Here is a 26,731-nt window from a genome sequence, read left to right on the forward strand (position 1 = left end):
GCACTGAGTGGTGCGTTTCTCTGATCCTCGAAATGACCTGTGGCAACAGGGAGATCGGAGGAAAAGTATACAGCGGGAGGCTGGGCCATGTCTGGGACAGCGCGTCCTCGCTTTTCGAGAAAAATTTCGGGCAGTGAGCGTTGTCTTTCGACGCAAAGAGGTCGATCTCCGCTCTGCCGAATAGGCGCCAGAGAAACTGGACTGTCTGGGGGTGCAGGGACCATTCTCCCGGGGGAATGTTGTCCCTGGACAGTCTGTCTGGACCGACATTCAGGTGGCCCGGCACGTGCGCGGCTCTCAGCGAGCGCAACGAGCGGTAAGCCCACACGAGAAGGCGTTTTGTCAGCTTGCACAGATTCCTGGATCTGACACCGCCCTGTCGGTTCACATAGGATACCACGGACATGTTGTCCGAGCGGACTAGCACATGGTGATCCTGTATGAATGGAAGGAAGCGCTTGAGCGCGTTCTCGACCGCTATCATCTCCAAACAGTTTATGTGGAGGCATTTTTCCTGGTCTGACCACAGGCCAAAAACCGGTTTGCCCTCGAAAAGAGTGCCCCAACCTGAGGTGGAAGCGTCCGTCGAGATAACTTTGCGGTGTGAGATGGCTCCCATTGTCACTCCCCGCTGGTACCAGTCGGCCGCTAACCAGGGCTTCAGTGCTGAAACGCAGCTCTGAGTCACTCTGATTCGGATGCCGCCGGAAGCCCAGGCTCTGTGAGGCACTCGGGCATTCAGCCAGCGTTGTAGCGGGCGCATTCGTAAGAGACCCAGCTGAAGCACTGCTGCAGCTGAGGCCATACAACCCAGCAACCTCTGAAATGTTTTGAGAGGTGAGGTGCTGCCCGGCCGGAAGGACGCGGCCAGGCGTCGAATGCAGCGCGAGCGCTGTGTCGACAGGCGGGCCGTCATTGCCACAGTGTCCAGATCCAAACCCAGAAAAGAGGTTGATTGACTGGGCACTAGCAGGCTCTTGGTCCAGTTGACCGTAAGCCCCAGGCTGTCCAAGTGGCTTAGAAGTAGGCATGTGCCGGTATCAAATTTTCATGCTGTGATTAATTGATTGAGCTTTTATCACGGTATACGGTATTATCATGATATTTTAATTGCACAAGAGAAAAGGATGGATTGGGAGGGGATGTAGAAAAAAAAAAAACTTGCATCACAATAGGTGTAATTGTGATTGTCAAAACATTTGGTAACTAAACAGAATTTTACACAATTTTCACGATTTCAATTCAATTCTTGGGATTTGATTTCAATCTTGATTCAATATTGACTCTTTGGATAAATATTAGGTACAGTAGATAGCCTACATGTTAATTTTTCTCAAGAAAAAATATATCTCACATAATGCTGTAAACATACAGTGAGCCCTGTCAGCTTTCATTATAATAGGTTTTTATTATAATAACAATTATGACACAAGTAAAAATATAATACAAATGTAATATAGTGCACATATTTAGCGAAATACTCCTCTCTATAGCTATTTTTTCTAGTCAACTAACGTGTTGGTCATTAAATGGCTTTCCTGAGGTAAATGTAACGTTCTGTGACATAATTGTTCACCTGCAGTTTTATTGACCTCTTTCCGTGGTTGAAAAAAACTCTTGATCAATATTATGTATGAGGCATGAATACCTTTCTGTAAGTTGTACTGTATCTTTAAATAAAAAGTAACATGATCGGTTTTCTTGAACTGAGGCGCTACAGCGATCTGTCACGTCACATTTACAAGCACCAAAACGGTATTTATTGTCTGAATTTCGTAATAAAATGGACAGAACCTGATAGCTGAGAATTTTTTTCATATCAGAAGTACCCTGCTCTGCCTAGTCTGTCGGTGTCAGTGTACTTTGCTCCGTGATTTTTCTCTGCGTGAGAAAATGGATGTGTGGCGCGAGAGCGTGTGAGAAGTGTAAATTGCGTGAGTCTCACGCTGAATGCGTAGAGTTGGCAGCCCTGCTTTTAGAAGGGGGATAAATCCTTTATTTTACTGTCTATGGATACATCGTCGGCAGCGTTCCCCCTTCCGCCATGCTTCTTCTCCATGTGAGGATTGTTTACATTAGACTAGAGTGCGCACGGCGCCGCACGCACACAGTGCTTCTCCATGTGGAGATTGTTTACATCAGAGTGCGCACGTGTTTTGCGCAGCATATACGCAGTGTTTGTTTAAGCGGTTGATGGAAAATAAGCTAATGCGCGTTCTATAAATATAAATTCTGATCTATTGTTTTTCACGGTATTTTGAAGTGCCCGCGATAACAATATCGTGCATATTCATTACCGCGATTTATCGCATTACCGGATACCGGCACATGTCTACTTAGAAGCACTGTCCTGTGGGCGATGAGTTCGGGCTCTGACTGTGTTAGAATCAGCCAATCGTCCAAGTAGTTCAGAATTCGCATTCCCCGACCCCTCAGGGGAGCGAGAGCCGTGTCCATGCACTTCGTAAATGTACGGGGTGCCAATGACAGGCCGAACGGCAGGACGGTGTACTGATATAACTGACCGTCGAAGGCGAATCTCAAGAATGGCCTGTGACGGGGTATTATCTGGATCTGAAAGTACGCGTCTTTTAGATCGAGAGATATAAACCAGTCCCTCGGGCGAATTTGCGCGAGAATTTGTCTGGTTGTGAGCATTTTGGTCTTCTCATAAGAGCCTTGTTCAAACGTCTCAGATCCAAAATTGGCCTGAGAGCTCCTTCCTTCTTGGGAACGAGGAAATAACGGCTGTAAAAGCCTGACTCGCTCATGGAAGGGGAAACCGGTTCTATAGCCCTTTTGCACAGAAGTGTAGCTATTTCTGCTCGAAGTAGATGTGCTACTTCCCCATTCACTCTGGTCTCGATACGCGCTTGAAAGCGCGGAGGGCGGCGAGCGAACTGCAGAGTATAGCCCTGTTTTACTGTGCTCAGAACCCATTCTGACGCGCCTGGAATAGCTTCCCACGCTTTCGCGTGTGCAGCCAGGGGCAGAATGGCCTCCGGGCTCTGAGCGCCGCTGATCGCGGGCTCGAGAGCTCGAAACGGAGGGGCGGGCGCGGCGTGCGCGCTCTCGGTGCTTAGATACGGCGGGTCGCAAGCAGCGATTACTGGCCGTTTTACACACAGCGTCCCGGTGGCTTTGGACGGGGAACATACAGTGTGAGGCACAGCGGCGTCGGGGGCGAAGTATTCGAGAGGATGTGTGAGCGCGTGGGAGCGGGCACAGCATCTGTATTTATAACATGACCGGTCATGAGTGGTTGTGTAACAGAGCGGGCAGTGAGTAGGTGTGGGCACAGCGGGGTGGACACGTGACCTACTTTTAACGCTCGAGCGGCTTCTGCCTGCTTTATGCGAGCGGGCTCTGTGAGAAACACAGGGTTTATGGTGCTTGTGTGCAGAGGTGAACACAGATAAGTGGGCACATTTACTGCATTTGAAACACATACAGCGCGAGCCGCGCGACCAGGCAAAATGCTCTTTTCGAGATTTTTCTGGGTCGCCGTGAAAATGGCAGTTGTGTGCAGGCGAGAGGGTGAATTCACCGGCTCGTTGGCTGCGAGATGAGTGTCTGCAGTAACCGTAGCAACGGAGACTGACAGAGCGTGAAGCTTTGACGATGGTCCGGCCGCGGCGGGACACGATCGTCGCTTCTTTCCTCGGGCTAGGAGGTTTTTGCAGGCTCAGGCTTCACCGCGATCCTCTGCCGGGGTCCCCGGGGATGAAGCGGCCTGATGCGGCTGGTCGAGCGAGAGCGAGGGCGGCCGCCCTGTCGTCGCTGCGAGGACGGAGGTCGAGCTGGGCGCTGGGCAGAGCTTTGCGCAGGCTGGTCACAATGACGGCGTGCAGCAGGCCTGGAGCTCCGAGGCAGAAACAAATTCATCGCCTGTGTGGTCTTCTGAACCTCCGAAAAGCGGCCCACGATCCCGTTTACCGCTGGGCCGAACAGGCCGGTGGGGGAGAGGGGGGCGTTAAGGAACACCGCGCGCTCAGACTCCCTCATATCCGCGAGCGTGAGCCAGAGTTGCCTCTCTGCGACAGTCAGAAAGGCCATGCACCGTCCAATGGCCTGGGCAGCGGATTTCGTGGCGCGAAGGGAGAGGTCCGTCGCGCTCCTCAAATCCGTGATGGAAGCAGACTCCGAACCCTTTTCGTCCAGATCACGGAGGAGGTTAGCTTGGAGAATCTGTAGTACGGCCATAGAGTGGAGTGCAGATGCAGCCTGTCCGGCGGCGGCGAAAGCACGGCCGACGAGGGCTGATGTGGTCCTGCAAGCCTTAGACGGGAGGGCAGCATTTGAGTGCCAACCAGAGGGCGGGCAAAGGTGCGCTGCGACCGGCTCTTCCACGGAGGGAATGACATTATACCCCTTCTCAGTGGCGCTGTCAACCTGTGAGAGCGTCGATGAGGCGTGTGAAGAAACTCTCGCGGAGAATGGAGCATTCCACGATTTAGAGAGCTCGCTGTGACGCTCAGGCAGGAAGGGTGCAGTTCTGGACGCTGGCTGTCGGCGGCGATGAAGAAGGAAGTAGCCGTCGAGTCTGTTCGGTGCTGGCTCCTCAGGAGGAGACCAATCAAGTCCCAGCTGTTCAACAGCTCGCGTGAGGAGGCGTAACAGTTCCGCGTCCTCGCCTGCTCGAGTACGGCCCGAATCCTGGACTGAAGAGGAGGCAGTAGACCAGTCCTCGCTGTCAGAGGCTAGGATGGAACAGCTGTCCGCGGCGCGTTCATCAAACTTGTCCGCCTCATCCCCTGAAACGGCGGCGGCACGGGCGGGAGCCGGCGGCTGCACGGCCGGGAGGGGGGGCGGGGAAGGCGAGAGAGAAGCTCGAGGGAGAGGATTCGGCGAGCTTCTAAGCGCCTCGTCGGTCTCCGGTGGTCGCTGTGAGCGGCGCTTCTTCTTGCGCGGCCCAGCAGTGACAGGCGGAGCGACATCTTGGTCAAAAACTTCAAGTCGAGCCCGCAGGGTCGACATTGAAAGTTCCTCGCACTGAGGGCAGCCGCCCGTGAAGAGTGCGGTGGCGGCGTGCTCGCGGCCCAGGCAGAGAGCGCAGATGAGGTGGCGGTCTCCGTTGCTGAACGGGGCGCAGGAAAAACGGGGCATTTTTAGAAAAACGCCCCGTGCTCTTTTAGAGAGAGAGAAAACGTGTCGCAGTAGGCGAACACACAGCAGTAAAGGATATGACGCCGGATAGCGTAGCAGGCACGGAAGGCTGAAGGCAGCGAAGGCGGCCGGCTTCTTCAGGCGATGTCCTCGGCTTGCTGGTCGCTGGTTTCAACGGCGGCGGCTCTCAAGATCCAGCGATGCGAAGAGCTTCGCTGAAGACAAGAAAATCAGATATTTAGCCTGTGAGCACTGGTTATATACACGCTGGCCACACCCATTCTGACGGTTAGAAGGGTGTGGAGGGCGCGAAGCGCCCTCATTGGAGGCCACGTTTCAGAGTGCTCACTGATAGGCTTAAGCAGTTGCCGCCGAGCAGCCAATGAGCACGCTTATACAGCCTGCCTTGGTCTGCCGCCCTGCGTTGACAATGAATACAAAATTAAGGATAATTTTTGGCTTCAGATCTCGAAGAAAGAAGACTTTCCCGATGCGTAAGCAACTTACGCAATACGAGAGAACCTCTCGTAAGAGAACAGGCTGTTCTCTTCTTATGTCATCTGTATGAAATGTGTATTTCTCTCAGGCGTGTTCACTACTGCTAAGATCACGAGTCAGCATCGTCAACTTCATCTTCAACTTCACACGTCAAATATCGGCCTGTTCACATCGGCCATATTTTGACATCGGAACGATACCGATGTGTAAAAAAATGACCATATCGGCCGATATCATATCTGCGGCCGATATATCGTGCACCACTAGTTTCTGTTTTGTTTGTGTTCATGTCTTTTTTATTTAGAAATTTTCATAGTCATGTTTCTTGGTTTCTTGTCCTTGCCCTCATGTGATCATGTCATGTGCTTCCCCTGTTCATTTGTCTTGTTCTCATTGGTTCATTGTTTGATTGCTCACAGGTGTTTCTTGTTTGTCATTAGTCCTTGTGTATATACAGCCCTCATATTCCCTTGCCTCTTGTCTAGCTTTGTTTGTGTAACCACTGTTTGGTGAGTCCATGTCTAGTCCAGTTTTAGGCTATGGTCATGGTCATGGTCATGGTCAAGTCTTAGGTTCTTTTGTATTTGGATTGATGGCGAAAGGAAACTTTGTGAAGCATTGAGGCTTTCCCTTCAACTGTATCAAAAAAATGGTTCATTACTCGAAGCTTTTCAACACTGTGTACACTATTGACATCTTGTGGTCAAAAGGTGGAAAATTTTTGATTGTTTCAAATTGTTTCAAAGTTTTAAATCTGAAAGTGCACCGTATATAAAGTTATTGTCTTTCAAAAGTAAGAGTTGACTCTGAGTCAATGAAATGAATAGTTTTTCAAAAGAGTCATAAGCTGTTTCGCTGTGAAACATTACGAAACATTAGCGTATTACCCGCCCACTTGTTGCGCATGCAGACACCAGGGAAAACTTGAACCTCAAACACTGCAGCTGATTCCTGTGGATACTGGACAGCATCATGTCAAGAAGAAGCTGTGCTCCACAATGTGACGGTAAAGCCAGTTTCTTTTTCACTGCCCAAGGACGAGCATGTGAAGAATCAGTGGTTAAAATTCATCTTCACCATGATACCACAGCAGTATAATCCTAAACATTTGCTGTGTTCCCTTTATTTTACTGACGACTGTACAATGTAGGATTTGCAAAACGCTTGCTTTTGAAAGATGGTGTTCAAAATTTTTGAGTTTTATACTGTGTTGCTCTTACTGGTTAACTCACATTATTACTGTCTTAACTGAAATACTTCTACTAATCAGTTGTGGGCCACTATTACCTAAAACCGTGTCTACCGGTATTAATGCAGATTGTCTGTCTTTCTCACTACTTTGAGGAAAGATTAAGCATGGTGCAAGATTTGTTTTACCAATGTTTATGTTTCATCAGTCATTCACGCTAGAGCTCGGCTAATGTATGCACTTTTATTGATACAGTTTCCAGATTCATGCAATAAATTAGAAAAATACTCGGTAAATAAGTACAAGTAAAATAATCGGTTGGTTGATGGACATGCACTTGTTAATGTTCATTACCAATCCTGATACATTACTAAATGTTTTGATACTATTTACTGCAGTCCCAATTTGGTTCCGGTCACTTAAAAAGATGGCTGTGTCATCTGCAAGTTGGCAAATTTTAAACTTTTTACCAACAGCATTAATTCCTAAAAAGGGAGACATTTTTATGTGTGTGGCCATTGTCTGAGCAACTAGGAGAAACAAAAATGGAGACACCGGGCAGCCTTGTCTAATACCACGTGATATACTAAATCTTTCTGATGTGCCTGTTTTCAGTTTAACAGAACTAGAACACCCATTATATAAGGTTTGAATTGCCTTGTGAAAATAGTTACCAAAACCAAAAAAGGAAATAGATTTTAATATAAAGTTATATATGCTCGATGGTGTCAAAAGCTTTATAAAAATCAATAAATAGTATGAAGCTATCATTCGGAAGGAGGTCACTGTAATCTATCATGTCTAAAATTAAACGTATATTATTGCTTATGTGTCTTTTGGGCATAAAGCCAGATTGTTCTTCATCTATAATTTGGTTCAGGCTATGTTTAAGTCTTTTGGCGAAAATTAAAGCAAATAACTTTGCATCATTGTTGAGTAAACTAATGGGTCTCCAGTTTTCAATGTGTAATTTATTCTTATTTGGTTTGGGAATTAAAGTAATCACGCCCTGTTTCAAAGTCGGAGGAAGTTCACCTTTTTCAATGGCTTCTTCAAACACAGAAAGCAGGAAAGGAGAAAGTTTGTCATTAAATACTTTATAAAATTCTCCTGTTAGGCCATCATTCCCGGGTGTTTTGTTGTCTTTTAAAAGTTTAACACATTCCACCAGTTCAGGTAAGGAAATTCTTCCATCACAAATCTTTCTAAATTCTTCATTAATTTTCTTAGAATTTGTGGAGATGTTATTTAAAAAAGAATCTATACCAGAACCTGTGGAAGCGGATGAGTATAAGTCCTGATAAAAGCTAGCAACATGTTTTGAAATTACCTTATGATTATTGGTAATACTTCCATTGACTGACAAATTACTAATTGTATTATATTCCGCATTTCTCCTTTCTAATCCAAAAAAGTACTTTGTATTTTTCTCTCCTTTTTCAATCCATTTACATCTAGATCTAACAAAGGCGCCTTTAGTTTTTTCTATGTATATGTCGTCTAGTTTACTTTGTAATAAAATCAGATTTTCTTTCTCATGTTCATTAAGATTACCGCTGGATTTTATTTGTAAATTTAATATTGCTTTAATGACTTGTGATTCATTTTCTCTTTTTTGCTTTGCTAAATACTTCCCTTTTTTAATAGCCATCTTGCGAATTTCAAATTTTGTTACTTCCCAATTTTGTCCATAGTTACCCGAATTACAAGCTTGTTTCCAAAATTTTTCAATGATCCTACTAATTTCTAGTTTAAAATCTAAATTGTTTAGTAATGAATTGTTAAGTTTCCAGTAACTGGAAGTATTATTCTGAGAAAAACAATTGCTCAAGTAAATTTTAATAAGTATAAGTTTATGGTCAGTTAATACAGCCGGTTCTATCATCACATCTTTGATCTTATCTTCAAGGTCATTAGAGATGAGCCAAAAATCTATGCGTGACTGCAAAGACAGACTTCTATTGCTCCAAGTATACATTCGCTGAGCTTTGTTCCTTTCACGCCAAACATCCATAAGTCCTAGACGCAAACATGTATTTTTAAGTTCACAATTTATGTTTGCAGGTTTTGGAGGCCATCTATCCAAGTTATCATCAAATACTGTATTAAAATCACCTCCCCATAAAACCTTAGCTTCTGAAAATTTCAAATTAAGTTGACAAATTCTTGCCTCCACATTTTTAAAGAGAGTTCGATTTCTAATTTTGTCATTGGTGGCATAAATATTAACCATTATGAATTGTTTCTGCTCCAACTCACATACTAAAATAATTAATCTTCCTGAAACGTCTTTTTCACTATGTATAATTTGACCCTTAAAGTTTCCTTTTAAAATAACCACACCTGCTGATCGATTATCTCCATTCGAAAACCATATTTCACTCCCCCATTGGTTCTTCCAAAAAGATTCATCTGCTGCACATGCATGAGTTTCTTGAATAAAGTAAAAGTCTGCATTTTTAGCTCTGCAGTACAAAAAAAAAAGCTTTCCTTCTAAGTAAGTCTCTTAAACCTTTGGCATTGACAGAACAAACATAAAGAGACATAAAATAATAAGAAAAAAAATACAAAAATAGCCTACTAGTTTAACTTTAGTTTAACTTTAGTGTTTTCTATAGGCAACAGTCTTCTTGCATAACTAAATGGAACTTTTGCATAAACCAGATCTTTTCACATTTGGGTTAAATAAACCTAACACACTTTGGAATTATTTATCAAACTCTCAAGTCCCCGTAAAACATTCCTTTATCACGATAAAAGGATAAAGCTGAAAAACTTTATAAACAAAATGTAAACATTTTCAGAACTAACTACCTGTTATACATCTAGGTTGGACGTATTTCTCTGCCATCGATAAACGCTCTCGCCCCGCTGAAATAAGCGGCTTTGCCTTCTTTTCTGGCTTGGTCCACCGCGGGCCACAGTCGACTCCTTGCTTCCTTGTCTGCGGCTGTGAGATCCTCCTTGAAGCGTAAGCCTTGAGTCTGCAAAAAGGGACTCTGCCTGGCGTGTTTCCAAATGAGATCCCTTGCCGTTCTTGAAGTAAATCTGATGATGATCGGCCGTGGATTCCCCCGCTGATCCTCCCCGGCTCTGAGTCGGCCGAGTCGGTGTGCGATGTCCACCGCCGCCGTCACTTCGTTTCTCTGCTCCTCTGGGACCACGGCTCTGCAGACCTCCTTCACTCTCTCTTTCACCTTTTCCGAGGAGTTTTCAGCCACCCCATGAAGTCGCAGGCACCACCTGCGGCTGTATCGTTCCTGGTCGTTCATCCGCTGGTCCAGTTCTGCAGCTTTTTTTTTCATTTCCATATTTTCTTTTTTCAGATTTTCGTTTTCTTTTTTCAGACCCATAACATCAGAATGAATTGAGTTTAAACTTTCACAAATGCTCTCAATTTCTTTGGAGTTGTTCTTTATCATTATTTCCAGGTGGTCTGCTCGGTTGTTGATTTTTTCTGAAAGAATCTGTATAATGTTGTTCTGGACTTCCATTAAGCTTGGCTCTGAAGCTGCGGCTGGTTCAACATTCTTTGTTTTTTTTGGTGCAGGGGTCTTACTTGGTGTATTAGGAGAAGATTCACATCTTCCTCCAACTTTACAGGCGTATGAATGAGTGTCCTCATGTTTTCGCTTTTCTTTAGCGTGGTCCACTTCCATCCCTTCCAGCGCGGACATCTGCTTTTTGATCGACATTTTGCTAGCAGACCTTTTGCAAGCTAACTTTTCAGAATTGTTCGACGACAGCAATAAAGTTCTGTTTTGTATGTTCAAATCGTCTTTCTCGGTTCTCGTAACAAATCCATAAATTATTCACTTTATAATTGGGGGGGAAAAATATGCACTACATACACAAATTTTGCAAGAAAACATGTTGCCGTACCTCCACTCAAGAAAAGCGCCTTATCACTACGCCATCTTGGCCGCCCCCCCGATTCTCATCTGTATCTGCATGTCTTGTTAGCTTTGTGTGTATCAGTGACGCCGAATGTCACATGATTATGGCACTTCTTCATGTGTTCTATATATGGACTAAAACTGTGCACAGGGCAGCGAGGGCGCCCTCAGGCTATTGGTATGAATTGAAAACACAGTATCAGAGTTATGCATTCGCGTATAATGATTACATCGACGCATTTGGGTATAAATTCAATACATATTATTCCTGTCTATAGAAATCTGATGTAAACCTATGAGAATATATCAATATTTCTCCAAATCTGCACATTTTTGAGCTAAAGCCCTGAGGGACGTTGTTTTGTGTATCGCTGTCATGACGACGGCACGGGAGTTTTTTTATCAATGAAAGCGGCTGACGCGCATAATTCATATCAAAGGTATCGACTCATTTTTTCATTTCATAACTCCTGACACAAATTAAGAAATAACTGTCGCTATGAGTTTCTCAGAATACAATAGTGGTCAAATACTGAAACTTGAGTATTATATCTTTTTAATGATGTATAGTTTGTCAAGGTATAACATTAAATCTGATAGTAAATTTGAACTAAATAATAAAAAAAAACGCTTCAGTGCGCCGACGCACTGGTGAGGCTTAACAGGTTAAGCCCTGTGTGTTAGTTCAGTCATTGTGAGTTATTGATGTTGTGAGGTTGCATGTTCTTTGATCTGTTCTGAAGTCTGAGTTTATGTCAAAGTTCTAGTTAATTTAATAAAAACACCGTTGCACTTGGATCCTGCTTCCTGCTTCTTGCTTCCTGCTCTGCATCGTAACAGAATAACTCACCAAAAATGGATCCAGCAACTGTGAGTAACCAGGCCCTAAGGAGATTCCTTGCTACTCTTTTTCAAGATGGCCAGCCCATGGAAAGGTATGTGAAGGACTTCTGGGCTTGCTGCCATTTAGCGTCACTAGATGACGTCCAGCTCATGGATCTGTTCTGGAGCGGTCTGGACGAGGATATTGCTCAAATGATGCCAGAGGACTATACCGGCTGGACGCTAGAAAGGTATATTGACCTGGCCCTTTTCCTGAGTAATTCTTCATTTGCTGTGGGCATGGAGGAGAAGCTTCGTGAACCGGCAGTATCTCTTCAGCCTGTTCTTCACATCACGCCAGCCATCAAGCTAGTCACCGGATCGGTCTATTATCGTCCAGGACTGGTATCCAGTGTGGCCGATTCCCCGGTGAGGTCAGTACGTGTTGCCATAAGGGCCATCGTGCAGGAGTCTTGTCCCGCCGAGACTATCCTGCATAAATCATGTTTCACCGAGACCTTCCTGCCTGAGTATCTTCCAGCCGAGCCTGCACTTCACGTCAGTTCTGCCGAGCCAGAGCTTCACGTCAGTCCTGCCGAGCCAGAGCTTCACGTCAGTCCTGCCGAGCCAGGTGTATTGGTGACAGGTGTATTGCGTTCCAAACTTTCCCATCATCAAGGATATATGTGTCCTGAACGTTTTTTCCCAGCACTGTACAAGGCGGACTGAATTTCGGCCTGCCCTTTTTCACATGTGTACTTGTTTAGGCCAGACATTAAGTACATGCCCAGTATAGAGGTGCCTTTCTCAACAACATAGATGCTAGTACTGGCCACCGCATCTCCGTAATATACATGTGCACATAAGCATCCGAGTACAGGCAGTGCCGTTTGGGGGTCGTAAAGAAGATGTACTGAAATGACGCTTATAAAAGTGATGAGGGAGGATGGAAACAGCAGAACTCGTGTCGACTGAGAGCTCAAACGGCACAGTGCTCACTCCCTCAGTTCCAATGGTCACAGTGCATTTTATTTTCTCACACAGCGGTTTCCCTTCCACTTCAAGCACATGCACAATTTCGGGAACCTCAATTTCAGGGGCATCAAGTACTTGCAAAATGTCCCACTTTTCCACAATTCTTACATTTAACTTTGGCAGCAGGGCAATTTGGAGCATTAGCCAAGTGAGAGCCAGACCCACAACGAAAGTAACTACGATTTGTCTGTGCAGTAAACTGTGATCGTGTTTTACTCACAGATTTTCCGTGTTATTTCTGTTTTCATTGTGGCACGCCACGCTGAGCAGATTTAATCTTGTGCACTGATGCCGCATCGAGCATTTGCGTGTGCCCCATGGCAGTCTCCGTTTGGCCAGCCAACAGCAGCACGTCCTTCAGTGTTAACTGTGGCTGTAGCAAGAGTACGCTCCCGAATATGTGCAGAGGACGCTTTTTTCACTAATTGGTCCCAGATCATCTCATCCGTCACAGTGTACACTAAGTTCACGTAAAGCAGCTACAAAATCCTTTAATGATTCATCCTGCCGTTGAGCGCGTTGTCTGAATTTGTGTCGTTTGACTACAACATTCGTAGCCGGCTAAATTAATTCCACTACATGTACTCTGGACCCTATTCCAACTCATGTTCTCAAAGAGTGTCTGTCATCTATCAGTCCTCTCATTTTGAACATCACTTCCCTTATTACTGGCCTTGTTCCCCAAGCCCTTAAGGTTGCTGCCATCACACCATTTCTCAAAAAGCCTGGGTTTGATGTGTCCTTTTTTGGCGAAGGTTCTAGAACGTGTTGTTGTGTCACAACTTCATTTTCACTTGTCTTTGAACGAGCTTTTAGAACCTTTTCAATCTGGATTTCGATCAGGACATAGTTGTAACTGTCATCAGCTCGAGTGCCCTCGAGAACAACCAGAGGGCACTCCATTTCAGATTGTCATTTTCCCTCACAACTACATTTCCCATACTCACTGCTCGGACTCATCTTCACTGATCACATTCACCTGTTTGTCATTACCTTGTTTAGCTCACCCCTTATAAGCCTGGTTTTCACATTCAATCACTGCATAGTTTTGTATGTTATTCCACAGCATTTCCTTTGTTGTTGTTCCTGGTTCCTGATCTCTGCACGTGTCCTGGTTTTCCTGTTTCTGCCTTACCCTCTGGATTTGTCTGTTTGTTGGATTGCCTGCCTGTGTATGACCTTTGCCTGGATTTTGATTACGATTCTGTATAACCTTCTAAAATAAAACTGCATTTGGATCCTCAACCTTCGTGTCTCGGAGCAGTACGTAACAATAGTACTGAGACTGCCTTGGTTCGGGTTATGAACAATCTCCTTGTCTCTGCTGACTCTGGTGCCCTTACTATCTTGGTGCTGTTAGATTTGAGTGCAGCCTTTGACATTGTGTGTCACTCTATATTGATTGAGAGACTCAAGACTTGGAGTGGTTTAAATCGTACCTTACTGATCGTACCCAGTTTGTTGTTTTAGAAAACAATAAATCTAACGTCGGACAGATATGTCATGGTGTTCCTCAAGGGTCTGTCCTTGGCCCAATAATTTTTAACATTTACATGTTTCCTCTAGGGCAGATTATTAGAAAGCATGTAACAAAAAACAATCCAAGGCCCTCGAGTGATTTGTTTTTAGAAAAATATAAAACACCTTTATTCTTTCATGGCTTAGATTTTAAAAACAGGTGACAAGCAACGGCACACCTATCTAGGTGACCATCGTGTGACTAATTGATTGCTGTTTAAAAGAACTGATTGTGTTTGTCACTCACACCCTGATGAAGGCTCATTGGCCGCAACGCATAGGTGTGCCGTTGCTTGTCACCTGTTTTTAAAATCTAAGCCATTAAAGAATAAAGGCTTTTTATATTTTTCTAAAAACAAATCACTAGAGTGCCTTGGATTGTTTTTTTCTTATGAGCGGAACCATACCTACACCCAAAGAGCACAGAGATACTGAAGTTACACCCCGTGCATGTTTTGGGATTCCACTTTTATGCTGATGATACCAAAATCTATATTAGCAGGGAAAATAATATCACAGGTATCTAGACATCTAAACACTTTCTGACTGTTTGCAGGAGATTAAATTATGAATGTACCACAATTATCTTAAATTGAATGGTATAAAGTCAGAGGTCCTTTTTTGTTGGTACCCCTGCAGCTGCCTGTAATAGTAGAAATTTCAGTTTGCACCTTGAAAATAATGTAGTATTTCGTAATTTCCCTCCACAGACGCATGTCGGTAAGTTAGGAAATACACTTGCGCTCCCCAGGCCGGTTCAGCGCAAAGAGGAGGCGTGTTCCGGCGCAAACTTTCCTTCATGCTATTTTGCAGGTTTAGAAAACAATTGTGCCACTAACCAGGAAAAAATAGTTTAAAGTCAGTGGCGCGTTGCGCATGTTATTCATATGCTATTTTAAGGGTGCATGCTTGGCCATAATCAATGTAGCGTGTGCACAACGCGCATACACTTTGATTCTCTCATCTACACAGAAGCAGCAGTTTTCATTTTTACAAATCATACATTATTACAATAGATAGATAGATAGATAGATACCATAGATAGATAGATAGATAGATAGAAACTTAAAGATAGCAGAGAGTGGGAAAACAGGAAAAAAAAAACAGCAGAGGGCCAGGGAGAAACACAGCAACCAATAACAAAAGGGGAGGGAACAAAAATGCTGGCACATAACAGTTGTGGAATGCACTTCCTTTAACTGTTAGGAATGCCCCAACATTCTTTTTAAGATAGTATTTGTGTCTAAATTGGAGACACTGGATGTATATTGTACTCTACCTGTTGTTGCATTTTTTTTGTATTTTTTATTTTTTTTTATGGATGTACTTTTGTACTGTACTTGTAGCGCTTTGGGTATAAGAAAACCATTCTAAAAAAATATATATTATTATTATTATTATTATTATTATTTAGTGGTCTGGATTAAATATGAGCTATTTTTCATATTTTAAAAATATAGATATTTTTCTTTTTGAGAGATCCACATTCCAGTTCAAGGCCAGAGTTCATTGAGGCATGAATAATTGAGTGATTTTGACTTTTGTGAATTCAGAAGCTCAGCCTGTAGATCAATAACTCAGAGACACTGCCTGAAGAGGAAGCACTTTAGAGAGCATTGTCATTCTCCGTCATATTTATTGGCTGTCACAGAATGTTTACTTCGCTTTTTTTATGGACTACTAAAATAAGCAGCTTTATCATGCTGAATAATATATTTCAAATGCATTTGTAAAGTACTCTGAATTCTTTGCACTGAACAGTTTTTACTTGATGTTCAACTCTCATGCATGATGAGTAATGAAATCCTGTATTTGGGTGTTTCAGGAACGGTCTAGGGCGAGGAGACCCTGTAAATGTGTGTCATGAACCTTTTCACCCCCTGAGGTAAGATTTCACTGTTCATTTCATCACATCTAAAAATCTTTCTAATGGTCTACAAGCCATTTAAAAAAAAAAAAAATCATCTTTTGTGTTCCAGAGAGGAAAGAAGGTCATGAGGGTGAATAAATGGTGACAGAATTTTCATTTTTGGGATTAACTGTCCTTTAAAATGAATTTTGCAAATATAAACTGATTGCACACAATAATCTTTGTGTCATATTAGCTCATTTTAATGAAGCAAAAAATAAATTTTGAATGATGGGATAGTGGAATAAAGGCTGTAAATATGTTTTTCCTGTAATGTTGTGGACTTTTAGTTCCTCACGCTAATCCTCAGTCTCAGTGTTAACCCTGACTTTACTCATTTTAAGACAGCTGACAGGATTTGTAGCTTACACTTGACATAGTTCCTGGTTAAATGGGGGAAGGGAGGCACAGTCGTCTGTCACGCTATCCGTCTGTGCTGACTGCAGGGATGTAATGTGTTTTATCATCTCTCTCTATCTCCATCACATCCCTCCCCCAACCTTCCATCTCTCTTTATCCATCATCTCTATCCTTTCTATTTATCTGCCCTCCCTCCTTCTCTGCCACCCCTGACCGCTACCTTTTTTTTTCTCCGTGTACACCTCTGAATCTGTATCTCCTTGTCTTTTTGCTCCCTTTCCAAAGTAAACATGGTTTGAAAGACCCTAATAGAGTTAAGGTTTGTTTTAATGAGGGCAAGGCAAGTTTATTTATATAGCACATTTCATACACGGTGGTAATTCAAAGTGCTTTACATAAGAACTTTTTTTTTTTTAAGAATCATAAAATAATCACAACAATTACATAGGAAGAAGACATTGATTAAACCTTAATTTAAAATGTATTAAAACAATTAGAATAAAAAGAATAAAAAAAGGATACATAGATAAAATAAAGTGCAATAAGTCTGAGTCTGAATTGAATGTGACTACTGTTGGAGCACATCTGATCTCTTCTGGAAACTGATTCCAGAAGAGAGGGGGGGGGGCATATTAACTATAAAGCGGACTCGCCGTGCTTTGAGTGAACCCTTGGTATTTCTAACTGATTGGATCCTAATGATCTGAGTGCTCTGTTAGGTTTATATTCAGTGAGCATATCTGCAATGTATTGAGGTCCTAGGCCATTGAGTGATTCATTGACAAGTTACAGTACTTTAAAAGCAATCCTAAATGTAACTGGGAGCCGGTGTAAAGACCCAAGGACTGCTGTAATATAATCAAATTTTCTGGTAAAATATATTATTATTATTATTATTATTATTATTTAGTGGTCTGGATTAAATATGAGCTATTTTTCATATTTTAAAAATATAGATATTTTTCTTTTTGAGAGATCCACATTCCAGTTCAAGGTCAGAGTTCTTTGAGGCATGAATAATTGAGTGATTTTGACTTTGTGAATTCAGAAGCTCAGCCTGTAGATCAATAACTCAGAGACACTGCCTGAAGAGGAAGCACTTTAGAGAGCATTGTCATTCTCCGTCATATTTATTGGCTGTCACAGAATGTGACAGAATCCTCTGCTCAGAATCCAGAGTTCTGCTCAGAATCCTGATAGCAGCGTTCTGTATGAGCTGCAGCTGTCTTATGTTTTTTTTGGGAAGGCCAATGAAGAGTCCATTAAAATTGGCACATCCAGCTGTTCTTTTCATTAGTGATTAGGCGATAGGGCTACGTAGATCTGGGTGTCTGATATGCATAGCTGTGGTAAGCAATTTGGTTCTTTCTCATTATTTGGGTCAGTGGGACCATATAAGCTGAACATGGGTGGTACAAGAATTGAGCCTTGTGGGACTCCGCATGTCATTGATGTCCACCTATGTTCACATAGTAACCCCTCCCTTCTAAGTATGAACTGACCATTGAAGTTCGCAGTTTTTTTTTTTTCAAGTATTATTTTGTCTCAGGTTTCCTTGTCCTGAAATTAATTTAGATAGTGTTGAACTAGTAAGGATAAATGTGCAACAACAAAGTATTTTTGGGGTGTTTTCAAGTGAAAATATCTCAAATCTGTAGTACTACATACATTTACACGAGAAGTAAAGTTATTTAAGATATTTAGACTTTTTAGCAGTGTTGTAATATGTAAATATTTAGAGCTATTTAAAGCATTTTGTTTGTTTGTTTGTTTTTTACCCCAAAAATTAAATTGACTATGTATTAAGAACGAATTTCCTGTTAATTGGCTTGTTTATGACATTAATTCGTTTGATATAGACCCTTATTTGCCTTGCTGAGGAAAACAGCTTAAAGATATTGAGAAATGGCATAGTTACATGTAACAAGAAAATTACATATCAGTCCGTGACATTGTTGAATATATGGAGAATCAATTGTGATACAAAAGAGATATCATTAGTGATATGTCTTTGCTATTGGTTTCCCTGACTATGCATTGATTGTTTTTTTTTTTGTTTTTTGTCAAATCCAGAACAGACCTAACCTAAAAACCAACCTAAAGCTCTTAATTGAATACATTAGCCACAGAAATCCATTCAGACCTCTGTCCATCTTAAAAACCATCACACTGACAGGGTCTGGCTGGCTCCATTATGGGAACCATTAAGATGGCTTGACATGAATTGGCATACAGTATCTGTATTTCTGATATGAATCATCCAGTTGCTTCCTTTATTTTTTAGCAGTGTTTTATATAATGTGAGAAATGTGTTCTTTTCAGTAGAATACAAAAGATTCACAGGATGCTAGAATAAAGCTTTTGTATTGCGATCCAGAGAAGCCCAGAGAAACGCTGTCATTGTGCTCATAGTCTATTGACTGCAGAAGGTTTTAAGGTCCTTACACTACTGACTTTTCTGTACTTCTGTACTTTGTGTGTATTAGCAACTTTCTGCAACCTATTAGGTTCTTTTGATTTAAATTTGGTGAAGGTGATGTTGGAAAGCATCTGTAAATCAATCACACAAATCTTGGCTAAGTGATATAATCACAAAATGTAAACTATTATCTCTATATATAAAGTCAGATATACGTACATTATATATCTGCATACATACAGTATACTTTCCTAACTGTTTGATTTCTTGCATCATCACAAAATGTAAACTAAATTAAAATGTAAAGATATTAAGATATTATAAATATTAACCGAATGATTTTCTGTAAAGCTGCTTTGAAACAATGTGTATTGTGAAAAGCATTATACACATAATCTAACTTCGCGTACATCTGCTTTGAGTCTTTTAGAGGCCATTGACATCCATCTAAAGCCTTGTTCTCATCCACAATTTCTTCTCTTTCCACAGTGACCTCATAAAGGGAGCGCTTTCTCTTTCAAGATGATGCTGCATAAGGTAATTAAAAGCAAACGTTTTTATATCAAATTTCTTTTCTAAGTAGATTTCTTATTTGTTCATAATAAAATAAGATAATAGATAATCATAAAACAAATAAAAAGATTAATGTAATGTTTGACCTTTGACCTGTGTGTATGTGAACAGCAATCGGCCAGTACCTCCCCGGGCACTGTTTGTTCTCTACGTGCAGGAGGTGGTCCTGGAACCCCAGCAGTCACTATAGTGGTATGTATAGCAGTGCATGCTGAGATATAATTCCCTGCACGCTTTCCAGTTGTTACTGAATAGACCTACTTTAAGAATAAACATAACTAGGCCCACACATAACTAGGCGCAACAACAAATGAAGCTCTTTCAAGCTAAAAGATAGATTTTCATAGTATGTTTATGGGTGCCTCTCAATCAGCTCCCTAGTTCAGTAGTCAGGGCACTGATCAGGGAATCGGCCATTTTAACTCTCTGGTGCTCTTCAGTCATTTTTGACCGGAAATTTTTACATTTTGTTTTTCTACTTCATTGGAATGGTACAAAACTTGGAAAAGGTTTTGGCACTGCTGTGTGAACAGAAAAGAAATCATGAACATTAAAAAAAACTGAAATTAAATGGTCCTACAAAAAAAATAGTCTCACTTGTAGTCCTCACAGTCAAAAATGATCGCACTGAAAATTAACGGGAAACAAATTTCATCTAGTTTGGTACTTAACGTTTGGTACGGTGCCAAACAAAATCTTACTGAAGCGAATTTTTTGCGATATCACCCTCAAATTTGGAACACAGCTTGTTTAGATTTATGGCTTTTATTTTCTCACAGTTTTAGAGTAAAACATGTTTTGGAAAATGTATATTTCATGTAAAAAATTGTAATAGTATTTTTGTGTATTTTTCATAAAAATTCCATAACCTTAAACTTCCAAACTTTATTTAAGGTCACTTTTTATAACTTTTCTTCAGCTGTGTGACGGTGCAATGGAATTAACCTATCATCCGTTACAGAACAGTACACAATTTCCCAACCAATTCAACATAAAAAAATGATTTATTTTTAGTCTTAGGCCTGTCTTTAACTCTTTTAGTTTTTTCCTTTTTTTTAAACAAAAACAATGTCAAAAGAAATTAGAACACTTTTTCACAGAATCATCATGAATCATAATGAAACAAAGTATTTCATCAACACTGTGATAAATGTAATATCAATATCATCAGTTTAGAACATTTCATGTATTGAGGCCCACAAAATAAAATAAGACAATAAAGGTCTTTGGTTTAACTCATAACACGTAACAGCAATAACTGCGAGTAAACTTTCTAACAGTTCGTAAACAAACCACCTCAGAAATGTTAGCATTTGTTAGTGAGTGGTTAAGTGCGTGTGTGTGTGTGTGTGTGTGTGTGTGTGTGTGTGTGTGTGTGTGTGTGTGTGTGTGTGTGTGTGTGTGTGTGTGTGTGTGTGTGTGTGTGTGTGTGTGTGTGTGTGTGTGTGTGTGTGGACATGTTTTTCTACACCGATGGGGACTTAAACCTGAATGCACACAGACTCATGGGGACTCGTGTCACCGTGGGGACCTAAATTGAGGTCCCCATGGGTACAAAAGCTTATAAATCATACAGAATTAGTTTTTTTGAAAATGTAAAAATGCAGAATGTCTCCTGTGATGGGTAGGTTTAGGGATAGAGGCAGTGTAAGGGGATAGAATATACAGTTTGTACAGTATAAAAACCATTACGTCTATGGAGAGTCCTCACAAAGATAGTGCACCAGACATGTGTGTGTGTGTGTGTGTGTGTGTGTGTGTGTGTGTGTGTGTGTGTGTGTGTGTGTGTGTGTGTGTGTGTGTGTGTGTGTGCGTAGATCACAGTTTGTAGCGTCTTTTCCGTGGGTGGGGCGAGTGAATGAAGAGTTTGTTAGAGGAAGAGTGGTGTACTGTTCCAGTCCTACCTGGAGTCAAACGCACAGTGTCTTGATCTCAGAGTCCACAATGAAAAGGATAACTCACTCGCAGTGCTGTAACGCTCGGCTCGTGCTCAGCCCAGGCACCTACGTGTCTTTCAGGACAAGCAACAGCGATGATCCAGACACTCTTTCACAGTGCAGCCAGCAGAACTTAGGAACAAAGCAATCTTCCGTCGAGTTATGTCTTTTTCAGTAGCGTTATAATAGAGAATCAAAACAATGTCTATTTAACTCACGCACAGCCCAAACGCAGTCGGAAAACGAGCATCTTTTAGGAATAGCAACAGCAAAAATCCCAACATTATCCCGCAACGCAGCCAGCAAAGTGGTTAGACATCAAGTAACTCAGGCGTTTTTTGAAAACTCCAGCAGCCGCTCGAACTCGTTCACTCTGTGTTTTGTCAAACTTCCCCGCCTTAAGCCCCGCACACCTGTTGCTTAAATAATTCGCTACGTACTTCCATCTCACCGCACCGCATTGCATTTTGGTCAGTGTAGTTCCGTATTTTCGCCACACTCTCCTCCCCTTGAACAAAACATCTCATAGTTCTCTATGAAGATGTACGAATTTTAAAATCCTAAGAACTCCTCTTCCTCAGTTAAAGATTCATTGAAGAGATCGAGGATTGTTTGTTACTCTTGAGTCTCCAATTCGGTGGCAGTTGGAAAACAAGGTTTTAAGTTGCAGACATGAACAATGCGGACATCCTCACCTGTGGATTCCAATGCTATTTGTTAATTCACTGGTCCCATTTGTTGTATTACCCGGGTAGGGTCCCTTCCATTTCGATGCAAGTTTAGCAGTAAAGTTTTTCGTTGCAGTGGATTGGGGAAACTGTCGGATCCACACTCTGTCTTTTTCCTTGAACAAGACGTCCTGACGATTCTTATTATAGTTTCTCAGTTGCCTCAGATGTGCTTTCTTACAGTTTTCTTTTGCCTTTGTTTGCAGTTGACTCAAGTGATACACTACTTCATAGTGTGGTGCATCTGGTGAGAGATCATGACCTTTACCTTTTAAAAGCTTGTTAATCGGTCCTTGTAACTTCCTTCCTAACTGAGACATTCCAGTCGTTTCTTGTACTGCCGAGTTGATGGCAAACCTAAATTCAGGTAGGTATTGGTCCCATCGCTTCTGATTTTCATCTACATAGGCAGCCATCATACTTTTAAGGGTTCGGTTGATTCTCTCGGTCATGTTCGTCTGCGGGTGATAAGCAGTAGTCAGCTTTGGCGTTACGTTCCAGCTTTCACATAATTCTTTGAATACTGCAGACACAAACTGAGTGCCTCTATCAGACACCAGAAAATCTGGGACTCCCCATCTGGTTAGGATCTCTTTCCTGAATAGTGTAGCAACTGACTTAGCAGTAGCTACTCGCATGGGAAAAAGTTCTACCCAGCGAGTGAAGTAGTCAACAAATACAAGAAGGTACTCGTTTTGGTTAGTGCTACGGGGTAAGGGTCCCATGATGTCTACCCCCAACATCTGATTAGGTCGGTTGCTGACAATTTTCTGCATCTTCCCAGCAGGTTTCTGTTGGTCAGCTTTTAAGGTTTGGCATTTTACACATCTTTTCACAAACTGTTTGATGTCAGACCACATCCCAGGCCAATATGCCACATCCTGAATTCTTTTGTACGTTTTATAGATCCCAGCATAACCACTCATAGGGCTACAATGATAGTGTTCCAATATACAAGGTACAAGATCTTTGGGAATAAAGATACGGTAATGGAACTGATTCTCTGTCAGCTGAGTTTTGAGGTACAGCTTATCTTCTACAACTTCATATTTGGCTTGCTGGTCATCATTGTTCTCAGCCAAATTTTGGAAGATTTTTGTGATTTCTGAATCATTATGTTGTTTCTCCCAGATCAATTCTGCAGTAACTGGAAGTGGGTTGTGGACATCCTTCTGATTGGAATACAAGTTACAACTTGTGTGTGGAGTTATCCGTGATAGAGCATCTGGAGCTGCGTTTAATTTTCCCTTTCGATACTCGACAATGAAATCGTACTTTTGCAACTTTAGGGCACATCGAATAAGACGGCTGGTGGTTTTGGGTGAATTCATTACCCACTGCAAGGCAGAATGATCGGCAACGACAGTGAACATTCTGTGATCCAAGTAGTGCTGCCACTTGTCTAATGCCCATACTACGGCTAAACATTCCTTCTCTGTTGCAGAGTAGTTTGTCTCTGCAGGATTAAGAGTTCTACTGGCATAAGCTATTACCTCCTCTATGCCTTGTCCCCGCTTTTGAGTCAGCACTGCACCCAGTCCTATCTCGCTGGCATCCGTGTACACAATGAATGGATGCTCTAAATTGGGATGGCCCAGGATGGGTGGAGTCATCAAGCAAGTTTTCAGTTGTTCAAAAGCCTGTTGGCACTGCAATGTCCACTGAAAAGTTCAGCCTTTTTTCTTTAAGGAGTTGAGTGGTTCAGCAATTCTAGAGAAGTTGGGAACATCTGTGGTACCACCCAGCTAGTCCAAGGAAATGTTGGACTTCCTTCAGATTTCTTGGCACGGGATAGGTACGAATAGCTTCCACTTTACTAGGATCAGCTGAAATGCCTTGGATGTTGACTAGATGACCTAGGAAAGTCACTTCATGCAAACAGAACTTGCTTTTTCTGAGGTTGATGGTTAAACCAGCCTCTTGTAACTTCTGGAAAACAGCTTGGAGGTCAAGGAAATGCTGAGTAACAGATGGAGAGTAAACGATAATATCGTCAATGTACACAAAGCAAATCTTTCCACGTAGCTCTCCCAAGACAGTCTCCATAAGACGTTGGAAAGTGGATGGGGCATTTTTAAGACAAAACGGCATTACATTAAAGTGAAATAGTCCTGCAGATGTAATAAAGGCAGTCTTGGCTTTACTGGAAGCATCCATAGTCACTTGCCAATAGCCACTGTTAAGGTCCAGAGTGGAGAAAATAGCTGACCCCGAAAGGGATTCCAAGATTTCAGTAAGATTTGGCAGAGGATAGGCATCACTTTCTGTTATGGCGTTCAATTTGCGATAGTCTACACAAAATCGAAGACGTCCGTCCTTCTTCGGGACAAGGACTACAGGGGAGGCCCATCCTGACTGTGATGGCTCTACAATACCTGAATCTAACATTTCTTTGAGTTGTTGATTCACTATGGCTTGTTTAGCAGGGGACACCCGATAAGGTCGTTGCTTTATGGGAATTTGGTGATGTGTATAAATTTGATGTTGGAGAACAGCTGTTCGTCCCAACTGCAAAGTACACACTTGAGCGTTTGTTCTTAGAAGGTGACTTAAAGGGATAGTTCACTTTGGAATACAATTTTGGTATGTTTTAGCTTACCTCAAGGGCATCCAAGATGTAGGTGTCTTTGTTTCCGCAGTAGTTTCAATTTTGATATTTTTAGGTCAAACCGTTCTTGTCTGTCAGTCATATAATGCAGGTCGATAGTCACTGTCTCAAAACACAAGCACAGAGTCCAAATTAAAACAATTCCCCATCGTCCAAATTAAACAATTCCCCATCATAAGTACACATTGATGGCCTAAGACACGAAACGAGCGGTTTATGTGAGAAAACGAACAGTATTTATATCGTTTTTACCTCTAATAACAAAGCCACGTCCAAGTGATCTGAAGGCGTGGGCGCTTCCTATTGTGTGACGTGTGCGCAGACTGTTGCATAGATATATACAATAGAAGCCGCCTTGGCTACGCCAGTTCAAGGAACGAGGCGACATCTAGTGTGTATATATCTATGCAACAGTCTGCGCACACGTCACACAATAGGAAGCGCCCGCGCCTTCAGATCACTTGGACGTGGCTTTGTTATTAGAGGTAAAAACGATATAAATACTGTTCGTTTTCTCACATAAACCGCTCGTTTCGTGTCTTAGGCCATCAATGTGTACTTATGATGGGGAATTGTTTAATTTGGACGATGGGGAATTGTTTTAATTTGGACTCTGTGCTTGTGTTTTGAGACAGTGACTATCGACCTGCATTATATGATTGACAGACAAGAACGGTTTGACCTAAAAATATCAAAATTGAAACTACTGTGGAAACAAAGACACCTACATCTTGGATGCCCTTGAGGTAAGCTAAAACATACCAAAATTTTATTTCAAAGTGAACTATCCCTTTAATTGAAGTTTTTGACCAGGTGGTAAGTGAGCTGCATCCACTGCTTGATTAATGAGTGTTGTATTATCCTCACCTTCAACTTTTAAGGGGATGGGTGGCGTTAAGGGTGGAATAGAACTTAACAGGGAAATGCTTGATGTGGAGTAGTGAGCTTGATTTTCATTTAGCAAATGCTGGTACCCCATCTGTGTGGGCACACTTGCATGACCGGGTTGGAAGAGGTAATCCACATCGGGAACAGAAGAAAAGGAATACTTCCCATCCGACACCTTTATCTACATCCCACTAAAGAAAATAAAGTCTAATCCCAAGACAATGGAATAAGCAAGAGCTTTGGATGTTAACACAGCAACAGGAAGGGTGCAAACATGGCCGTGCAGTTCAAGCGAAACATTTAACCATCCCAGAGGTACTTCTGTCATTCCGTTTGCTAAATATAAAGGTCCAAGAGACCAAGGGTTAAGGCTGTGTTCTGTGGGGTTGAATTCTTTCCACAAGTGCTCATGAATTAGGGTAAAACTCGCCCCAGTGTCCACAATGGCTTTGTCTACCTAATTACCAATACCAATTGGTACAATTAACTGTTGTGGTACAACAACAGCTTCCTGTGAATGTGTTGTCACTTTCTGTTGTAAAGCATTTACAGTGGTCATTGAGTTGGTGGTCGGTTTACCTCTGGGTCTAGGAGGATAGGATCGTTGTAGATTAGCAGAAGGTTGCTCTGGTGGTGGAAAAGATGGAGAAGGCAAAGAAAAATGTGGGCAAGCACTCGGAGCATGTTGCCCTTTACACCTCCAACACTTTACCTGTGGCTTATCGACTGGCCGGTTAACAGGTGGTAGGGGTCCTTTGAGCCCAGACTGACCTTGTTTTGAGCTCAAACGGTAGTTACAGTGCTATGCATAAGTTTAAACACCCATACTAAAGTTGACTAAAAAGAGGAATAAAAAATCATCTTTTGGAAACTGAACTTAATGCCTTAATTAAAAAAAATTTAGGAAAAATCCAACCTTTAAGGACACCAATTTTCTTTGTGAATGAATAATGTATCATAAATAAATAAATATTCTTCCTTAAAATACAGGGTGCATAGGTTTGGACACCCCTATGTTAAATTCCCATAGTGGCAGGCAGATTTTTATTTTTAAAGGCCAGTTACTTCATGGATCCAGGATACTATGCATCCTGATAAAGTTCCCTTGGCCTTTGGAATTAAAATAGCCCCACATCATCACATAGCCTTCACCATACCTAGAGATTGGCATGGTTTTATTTCAGTTAGCCTAATAGCTAGTTTGATTTGCATTGAGAGATGATCTTATGGAAAGTACTCCATGCC

General features: G+C 42.1%; 1 protein-coding gene across 1 annotated transcript in view; it reads left to right on the plus strand.

Moving 5' to 3' along the window:
- LOC308681024 (dematin-like) overlaps positions 1 to 26,731 on the plus strand; it is a 95,488-nt gene that overhangs the window by 49,212 nt on the left and 19,545 nt on the right. The window contains exons 2-4 of the mRNA XM_081349546.1: positions 15,890 to 15,949; positions 19,242 to 19,289; positions 19,437 to 19,517. Coding sequence (XP_081205672.1) covers positions 19,275 to 19,289; positions 19,437 to 19,517 — 96 coding nt within the window. The 5' untranslated portion in view covers positions 15,890 to 15,949; positions 19,242 to 19,274. The remainder of the gene's footprint in view (positions 1 to 15,889; positions 15,950 to 19,241; positions 19,290 to 19,436; positions 19,518 to 26,731) is intronic.

Source organism: Scardinius erythrophthalmus (genome assembly GCF_964197995.2).
Source record: "Scardinius erythrophthalmus genome assembly, chromosome: 20".
NCBI lineage: Eukaryota > Metazoa > Chordata > Actinopteri > Cypriniformes > Leuciscidae > Scardinius > Scardinius erythrophthalmus.